This window comes from Solanum lycopersicum, chromosome 1 (genome assembly GCF_036512215.1).
Source record: "Solanum lycopersicum chromosome 1, SLM_r2.1".
NCBI lineage: Eukaryota > Viridiplantae > Streptophyta > Magnoliopsida > Solanales > Solanaceae > Solanum > Solanum lycopersicum.
In genome coordinates, this window is record NC_090800.1 from 76,200,077 (window position 1) to 76,210,178 (window position 10,102).

Genomic DNA, 10,102 nt, shown 5'->3' on the forward strand with positions numbered 1-10,102 from the left:
TTTGTGTGCTCAACTATTTTTAGTTCGAAAATTTCTACATATAATGGGTGCTCAATTAATATATATTTCAAGTGTATTACTAAATTATGTACAGAAATAATGATGTTGTCACAAAAAGGCACTGGGTGCTTAAGCACCCATAAGTCACTACATAGGTCCGCCATTGCTCGATGTTATAGTCAGCAAGAGTGCGACCATCCTCTAGCTAGTTGCACACCATTATTATTTTTTTCCTCCTCCAACCACCACAGTAACAACCTCTTCTGTGAAACTCATCGAAATCTACCCAACATTCTCCTGAGATTTTTATTGGGTTATCAAAATCGGTTGAAAAAGACAAGTTTAAGGGATTAGAAGGAGACTATGTTGTGAAAGATTGAAGATTGGGACCTGCAAACTCCCATCTCCCTCTTCTCGGCGTACCCGAAAACCCCTTCGTTGGTCGCCGCCTCCAACATCGCTCCCTATATATCAAAAAACGGACAAGCCATCTCTCTCTCACACCACTGATAATAACTTGATGTCACCTAAGTGTCAGTTTCAAAATCTGGCTAAAGAAGATAACTATAGTGTGGATGATAAAAAAAGAAGAGGTTAGGCAGCGATGTGTGGGGGTTGCTAAAAAAGTGGTGTGGTGAAGAAGAAAGATAGATTCTTTTCTTTTTTTATTTTTGTATTATATAATTTTAATAATTTAAAATTTAAAGCTTAAAAAATATGATGTTCACTCGCTTTAAATGTGTGTAGTCATGCTCTCCCGCCAATTCAGCTTTTGCAATGTCACATAAGCATGGTCAATGGTCAGAGGTGTTTAAAAATATCATTTTAATTGCGTTTAAGGGTCCAGATGGCAAAAAGATAAGTAGAAAGGTTCAGAATACAAATGGATACAAGTATAAGGGTCCACCAGACCATTAGGCCGAAGAACTTAAATAAATATATGTATTGTTTTGTTTCAGCCCCTCTTTACTGCTTTAACAACTTATTTCTCGTGTTATTTATAGTCATTTTCTAAAGATGAAAATCACTCTTTTCTCTTAATTTGTCGACTTGCAAGTTGAAATTTTTGACATTAAAATGGTAACTCCAATGCACTCCAACATTTGAAAAGTTTTCTTACTAGCTTGTCTTTTGCTTTGTTTTCCACTTTAATGGCTATCATGCTATTATATTTTTCAAATTTTATCATCCATATTTCCTGCATCTTTCTTTAATTTTATTTCCCTTATTTGTTTCTTTCCATTTTTAGCTTATGAGTTTCACAATATGTCCAACTCTTTCCTACATTTTCACAATTTCTTGTTCCTCTCTTTCATAATTTCTTAATATCTTCATTTGTGTCGGATAATTTCTTGTAAATCAGCACTTGTATTTTCTTGTCATATATCTACTTAGTTGATGTTTTCATACTATATACTTCAACATTTTCTGCAAACAAAGATTAGAAATAATTGGTAGTAAAATTAAATAAAAATTTAGTGTATATATAATATTTTTTAAATCATCATTTGCACGTACTTAATTAGTTCTACGAAATAGAATAGAAGCACCAACTGTTGCTGCCTATTTCTCTAGACAAAGAAATTTGCGGTATGTTGTGCTACTCCTAGTAATGGATGAATACCATCCTTACTCTTCCCTTTTTCTTAAACATAGTTTATATACATAATTAAAGTCGAAATTTATATTTTTAATATCAAATTTCACTTGATTATTTAACGTTTTGTTAAACATAAACCAGCGATTTTACTTAGAGAATTCACAAATTTAAATATTTTTAACATTAACCAATTTAAATTAACTGACAAATCATAAATAATTTCAAAAAAAATATACTTAGATGCTTGCACTGTAATTGCTTACTTAATAAGTCGCACGATGAAATAACTTGTAGTAAAACTTTGTGCTTGTTTTTATTAGTAATAATATTATTGTTGTTACTATACTATCTTCAACAAGAGTACAAGACCATGACACAAATACTTAAAATATTGGTACAAAGGCAATAGATGATCTTTCTCATTCTCGATTTAATCTGAAATTTCCGCGAAATTTGGCTTTATAATCACCCCAAAGTTGATCAACTGTCTTCCCTAGTAAGTCAACAAAGAACTGATCACTATAACCATTTTTCATTTTCTTATTAAGTTCTGCCACAAATCCATTTCTCAAGCTGTTGCAGTAATTAAGAAATTGAGCAGTCACGTCGTAGCCTTGGTCCCAACGATCGCCCTGGCCTGGTTTCACCCAGTGGCTTAGGCCAAGACCAGCTTTGAGCCTCACATAATCAGCAATCCCTTCAATTAATCCTCCGGGCGCCCTATTGTTCCCATCACAATTCCAAAAAGAATGATACATTTTTATATATACGTTATTATTTGTTTGTTTGTTTTTTTGGGAGGGGGAGGGGTATGTATTTGGAGTTTAAGACTGTAGAGAATAGTAGAAGAAAGGCATAATACATAAATGTGTCCTTTAACTTGGCTTGAAATCATATTTATGTCCTTTAACTTTGGATGTGCATAAATAAACACTTAAACTAGTATAAAGTTGAACAAATAGACACACGTGTCCTACATGTCATCCTATATGTCATTTTTTGTCCTACGTGGTGTCCAACGTGTATTATGTCATGTAGAACTCATGTGTTTATTTATTTAAAAGTTGGATAGTTAAAGTATTTATTTGTGCATTATGAAAGTTGAAATATAACTCAGAAAGCCTTTTACTAGCCCAAGATCATTGACGAAGATCGGAAGATTTAACTATAGAAGAGGAAGCTATAAAGAAAAACTTGTTTATGGAAGAAGATTCTTTGATTTGGGTTGTTCTTGATTTCTTGGGTTTATTCTTGAGTTGATTACAAATGTACAATATCGTTCCATATTTATACTAACCTATGGATGGTTCTAGTCTTCTAGATACTACAATATTTAGACTATTCCATGATTCTCTACAAATATCTAATTTCTCTAGAACATCTACAAGAAAAATCTAGTAACATTATCTTCTATTCTAGATTATCAAGATTTTTCTACAAGATACTTATCCAAGTGACTATACTAGATTATTACAGAAACTTCCCTAAAAATCTAGGATTGTTTTAGTTCCAAAAAATCTTTATTTTTCACAAAGACGTGCATCCAATAATTATTTATTGAATTAATTTAATTATGCATACCTTGCACTAACGTGAATCGTATTGTTGTTAGTATAAGCTACTCCGGCCATGTCATCGACAAACATACTTACTTTTGGAACGTTTTTGCGGTCAGCCGGAAAATTCTGTTGGAAGATATTCCATATGAAGGAAGTGGCAGCTGCCAATGTTTGCTGACAATATTGAGCTCCGATATCTCGATTGAAACGGGCACCACCAGGGGTGTTGGCAGCCGTGTTGGTGATAGAGTAAGTCATTGCTTATTTGCTAAATTGCTATGCTAGTGATATGGTATTATGTTATAAAAAGAGAGCATTTATAGCTTTATATAGTTTTTTTTTCCATGTATGTGAAAACAGAGAAGTTGGACCTAGTCACTTGGAAAATTTAAATGGATGGTATATAAAAGTGGTCGATTTGGGAAAATGAAAATTTAAATGGATGTTATATAAAAATTGTCAGAGTGAAAAAAAAAATTTAAATAAATATTATATAAAAGTCTTCATAGTGGAAAAATGAAAATTTAAATTGATGTTATATAAAAGTCGTCGGAGTGGGAAAATGAAAATTTAAATGGATGGTATATAAAAGTCATCGATTTGGAAAAATGAAAATTTAAATAGATGTTATATAAAAGTCTGTCATAGTGGAAAAATAAAAATTTAAACGGATGTTTTATAAAAGTCGTCAAAGTGAAAAATAAAAATTTAAATGAATGTTATATATAAATCTTGATAGTGGAAAAATGAAAATTTAAATTGATGTTATATAAAAGTCGCCGGAGTGGGAAAATCAAAATTTCCAACTAATTTATGAGTTGGTCAAGTAATAAATGTTTCTTCTAGGACCCTATCATTTCCTTTCCCATTGCCAAATTTTTTCATATCAAGTTTAAAGAAATATTTTATTTGTCTAATATTAGTTATTTACTATATGATTTTTTGGAATATATAATCATATTTTTTTTATAAAATTAATAAATAATTTTATATTTAACTTCTAATTTATCGTTTACACCTATCATTAATTATTTAAACATTATAGTTATTACATTTAAATAGTAATATAGTAAAACTATCTTTTTATTTAGAATTTCTTAAAGATTATGTAAAATCAATAGTGGACAAATAAAGTAATAAAAATTACTTTCGTCCCACGAGTAAATATAGAGATATGTTATTTTTTTTATAAATCGATTAAAAAGAGTATATTGCATAAATTGGAATAACTATAGTGTTGTTTTATTCTTAATATTAACTACTCATATATTTCAAATTATTTCTCAAATACATTGTGATTATATTTCAATTAATATAAATATTATAAAATACATATATACTTCATTAATTCTTTTTTAAGGGAGTATAAGGTCTATAACGAGGAAGTAAAAAATAAACCAAAAGGATAATAAGCTACAGACATCGATGCAATGCTGCGGTATAAGATTCATATAAAGTAGTAGTAATACTTTATTGTTGAACACATATTTATATGCAAACAAATCGTAAGTCATTTATTTATAAAAAAATAAAAATATCTAAAATATATTTTTATTTTTAATTAAACTTATTGTAACGGTGTCAAATTTTACGAGGGACTTTTTACCTTACACTATTTAATAGTGTGTTGTAAATATATATATGTGTGTGTCACGTGACAGGAAACTATTATAATAATGCAATATTCATTATGTCCATCTGGACACATATATATTTTTAAAATACACTATTAAATAGTGCAGGGGGCAAAAGGTCTTTTACAAAATTTGATATTGTTATATCAATTTCAATCAAAATTTAAATATATTTCAGATATTTTTCTCGTTAATTAATTTAATATTAAAAAAAATTAATAATTAAACTCAAAAAAGGGAGTCAACAAGTCCACCACGATTGAGTCCAAATCACAAACAAGGACTTGCCTTAAAAATTAAATAAGTAGGACATGTTTCATAAATAACGGTCCTCTGAGGATAAAGGTAAGGGAAACAGTCCATTGTGAGGTTATTATTATTACTATTAAAGAAATAATATAATTGAAATGTAGACTAGCAATTCTTTGAAAAGTATAATTAATTAATTTTAACAGTAAGATTATTTATTGATTTATTTTCGTTGTCCTATAATTTTATGTTCTTAACTATCATAAGTTATAGCCAATGATCTTTAGCCGGCCGAAAGATTATGTAATTCTTATTTTAGTGAAGCAAAATGCATTTATCAAGAATGGCCAAATGGTTAGATTATTTGTTTGATTTATAAATTAAATAAGTGGGATTGAGTATTTAATAATCAATTCATATTATTTTTCATAAAATATGAAGAGTTGGTGGTCTAGGTGGTCACTCAATTTATGGTTAATGTTTAATGGATTAAATTTGAATGATTAAAATTTTAAATATGAAAATCAAATGCTTTTGAAAGAAGTTGAATATAATTAATTAAAATTCAGAGTTTTATTAATTAAGTGCAAATATATTAGGTTTAAGTTACTCAACTTTGTTTAATTTTTTAAAAATCGTTCAACTTTGTGTAGATAGTTTTGATGGTTATTTTAGTTAAATATCTAGTTTTTGGTACCTATTTAATGACGTGATAATTACATATTTTTAGAAAAAGTATTTCAAAAAATTAAAATAACATGTAAATTTATTTAGGGCTCAACATATCCTAAACTCAAGTCAGTTCTTGACCCGACCCTCTAATGGGTTAGTTATACAAAAGGTCATTTTAATAACATTTGATACGATTTTGTATCATTTTTTTGATTAAATATGAAAACATTATACGCTCGATGTATATATGAGTTTACTGGAAATGACTTGTAACTTTGAGATTAAAATAACGCAATTGCTGAAATAATTAAGAAATTAACCATTATACATAAATGTATCATTTAACTTGACTTCATATAATATTAATGTTCTTCAATTTTGGATGTATCATAAGCACTTAAATTTTTGTAAAATTAAAGAAGTGATCATATGTATTACATTTATAATATGTGTCTTATATGACATAAAACTAAATTAGTTATGTATCTCATGTGAATTGTCATGTAAGACGTGTGTGTTTGCTTGTTCAATTTTATACAATTTTAAGTATCACTTGTGTTGTTGTGCACGCTCAAAGTTGAAGGACATAGATGTCAACTGAAGTCAAGTCAAATGACATATTTATATATTATTTCTAATTTTAAACTTTTTTTTTTATGATTAGCATACATGTATACTACTTAGTTTCTTGAAATTAATAGGTGCATTTTGTTCTTATGAAATTAATATGACATAAATCTTTATACACAGTTTTATTGTTATAAATCCATCACATTGAATTTGAAAGACTATCGTATTAGAAACGAGATTTGTGTACCTGTTAACAACAACAGAAGATCAACAAAATTCTTTTGAAGAATTGCTCCAAGCCAAATTTTGAATCTTTAGGAAATAAGGTAATTGTTTTACAAACAAAGTGTCAATTTATCTGAAAAAAGGAATTTGTGGTTCTCTTTTGACGGCCCTTTCGTTTTTCATTTCCATGTCCTCTTTTCTCTTATTTCCTCTCCCCTGATAAGAGTAAAAAATAATCTTAAAATAGGGAATGAAAGTGGTTCATTTCCCTGAAAACTGTTCCTACTTTTTTTTCAAAATTCTATTTTTTTTTTTTTTGGTTCAAAAAGTTTATCAAATTGGGTCCGATCGGTCAGATCCACATGAGCGATACATGACCAAAACTTACATCTCACACTTCGCTTCATGGTGGAAAGACCCAAGTTAATACAATATCAACTAGACACACAAGTCATACGACTAATAGTTCGTGCGACCCGTGAACATCAAGAGCTTAACTATAGGATTTTACTAGCTCCACACATGAATTCAATCTCATGTGGGAAGAATTCACTATTAATATGAAGATATCATTATTCACAATACCGAAAACTTCATTCACTACTTCAACAGTTACTTATTCGATCCCTTGTCCTTTTAAAGAGGTGAAATCATGTAAATATTTATCTTTACATAAACAATTACACTCGACTATAATAGTTGTGTATACAAATTAAATTGTTCATTTCATTCATCTTTCTTTTCTACTCAAATCAATCTATTCCATATCAACTACTTTCCTAGACATGCATTGCATTACCAAATCACTCGTGATTATTAGTAACATACTAAAGTAGCAACACTGATCGAATCTTCAAGAAACAGTAAAAGGTCAAAGGATATTTCAATGAAAAGTTAATTTAACTTTTCGGGACCTCACATAGTGAAAAAAAAAGGTACCATTCATTCATTAGCCCATTGATTATGAAGGCAATAATAAATACAAAAGTTGTCGTCAATAAGATAGGGATCATCAAAACACCAAACCATCCAATGTAAAGACAGTTTTCAGTGCGCTTAACACTCGTGGTTTGAGACACATTATACGATGTTTACATCTTATACTAGTGCATGTGTCTCATGCTCTCAATTATTCAACATCGTACACCTTTGGTCTATTTAAATCCGAGTTTCTCTCTTTAGTGATCATCAAACTGATTTTTTCATAGAGATTCTTGTCTGGTTTATAAAATAAGTTATAATATGATAGTGAAAATCATCTTTTCACGTTCTCTGACGTAAGATGCAATCTCGTATCAGATCAATCTTGATACTTGCCTGACACACTTTTTATTTATAAAACATCATAACATTCATATGAAATATGAAAATAAATTTGATATTCTTATATTGATGATAAAATTACAACCACTAAGTTGTTTTACAATACATATAATTATCATATCTTACGCAAACCTACAACCTTAACATATTTCTCAAAAATAAGTCTCAAGATATTACTTTGTAAAAGAATTAACTATCATTTCACGAGTAGGAATGTATTGTAAATTTGTTTCTCCACTTGCTACTAAGTCTTTCACAAAGGATGTCAATGTGGTTGGTCTTGTTATAATTGGATCCTTCGTGCATGCAATAGCCGCTTGACTGTCACAATCACGGGACCCTTAGAATTCTTTAAAGAAGAGTGTATTTATCAATTATTACATTTATAATAATAATTTTTAAATTAATTTCTCAATCAGTGAATGTGATCGTTATTCACAATTATGAAAGATACTTAAAGACATTTGAATAAGATAGATCTCTACATTCTACTATCCATAATTCTTATACGTATTTCTTATTTTATATTAATCATCTTTTATAACATATTGTCAACATAAAACTCATAAACTAAAAATAAAGTTAACTCGACAATTAGATCATGGAAGTTGTGACTTACTCTTTTTTGTTGTTGGTGATTTATAAAATTTTAATTCTCTGAATATAACATGTTATCAGTACTGTTGACCATCTTTCACCACGTAAGCACATATAAGAAGGATAGTATCCCTACTATATCTAGCCTCAATTAATTGCTAATTGTTATCATGGATTTTGAATTACAAGTTGATCATTGTAAATTATTTTAAGTGTTAATGGTAGAATTTGTTTAAATGGAGTATATTATTTTCTGTTGTATTATTTTAGATGAATGGTTTTGTAAATCTCGTGGGTTACTGATACTCTTTTTGTTCAGTTTTACTTGTTATTATTTGATTTGGCACACTCATTAAAAAAATAATTATTTATATCACATTCCAAGCCTACACTCTAGACGTGACCGACACTCGAGAACCGTTGTTAATCCTCAAGCGAACCCTTGGACTGGCTCCCTAACGGAAGACCTACTCAAGAATGTAAGAACTTTAAAATCAACCTCAAGATGAATTCATGGATACAACTTTACATTATTGGCGTGAGGCGAACGAACCAAACACTATGAAAGCTTACATACCTTGAAAAAACTAAGTTCTTTGACAAAAATCCTAAGTGTATTTTGAAAAACTAAAACTAACTTCAATCAATAATCTTAGACCCCTAAAAGATTAACAAAAAATGAGATTGGTTGGTGGGAGTAAGGAAAATATCAAAATATCACTCCTTAAAATGGATGAACTGTCTCAACTAAACAGCCTGCCTGGGCATACTTCCTTCATCCAAACTCAAAGTTTAGCAAACTTAACAGCTTAGAAAAGAGGACTCAAAGTCTTTGGATTTGGTACCTCATGGGCCACCTAACTCATCTTGTGCTGAATGTTATGTTCGTTGGAAATTGGTTCAAAACTTACAAATTTAAAGATTTACTTGTACATATTTCAATTTAACTATTTCTAATTTAGATTTTTCTAAATTTAGCTATTTGTAAGACTAATGTGTTACAATTTATACATGTACTTTATCATACTATTCCTACTAATTAATGTTTAGCATTTGGTCTTTAAAAATGATGGGGAGAATAATATTTAATGTTAGGAGTAAAACATGGAAAAAATAATTATCTATTTTTGTTATTTCAAAAGTGACAAATAAAAATAAAAATCTATTTTAGTAATAAATAACAATTAAAAATAAAGAAAGGGAGTAACATGTTTTTCCTTTTTCCTTTTTTGACCTTTTAAAAAAGAAAGTTCGTAACTATAGATAATCCTAATATTTTAAAGATTCAAAAATGAATTACAGGCGCACTTTTGTCTAATACATCATTAGTTGAAGGTGAGACAAAAAGAATTAATGTAAATTTTTATGGTCCACATAACTATATTTTAATTTGATAATTAATATAAGTTAAATCTTAAAGATGAGAAAGCTATCTAGTAATTTTAAACTACCCATAAAAAAGAGATGGAAAGTTACTTAATAACTATCAACTACCCACAAAGATAGAAGTTATCTGGTTAAAATTATCTTCTCTACAAGTTACGATGATGGAAAGTAGAAATAACGTTAAAAAAATAATTTTAATCATTATTTAAGAAAATCAACAATAGTTGAATAGTCAATTAATTATTCCTAAATTTAGATTTCTCATAAAAGTATAAATATCTATCACA

The 10,102-nt window shown here is 28.8% G+C and overlaps 1 protein-coding gene across 1 annotated transcript; it reads right to left on the reverse strand.

The window, feature by feature from the left end:
- Positions 1 to 1,884: 1,884 nt before the first annotated feature.
- Positions 1,885 to 3,958, reverse strand: LOC101249488 (uncharacterized). Its single transcript, XM_004229453.5, has 2 exons — positions 3,182 to 3,958; positions 1,885 to 2,320 (listed from the first exon to the last, which is right to left on the reverse strand). The coding sequence occupies exons 1-2, from the start codon at positions 3,415 to 3,417 to the stop codon at positions 2,020 to 2,022; spliced, it is 537 nt and encodes a 178-aa protein (XP_004229501.1). The 5' UTR covers positions 3,418 to 3,958; the 3' UTR covers positions 1,885 to 2,019.
- Between the last annotated feature and the right edge of the window lie 6,144 nt (positions 3,959 to 10,102).

Bases quoted from the DNA above. Each gene is read 5' to 3' on its own strand.
- LOC101249488 (XM_004229453.5), bottom strand. From the start codon at position 3,417: ATGACTTACTCTATCACCAACACGGCTGCCAACACCCCTGGTGGTGCC. The intron at 2,321-3,181 runs GTATGCATAATT...TGGGAACAATAG, and splicing joins ACGATTCACGTTAGTGCAAG to GGCGCCCGGAGGATTAATTG.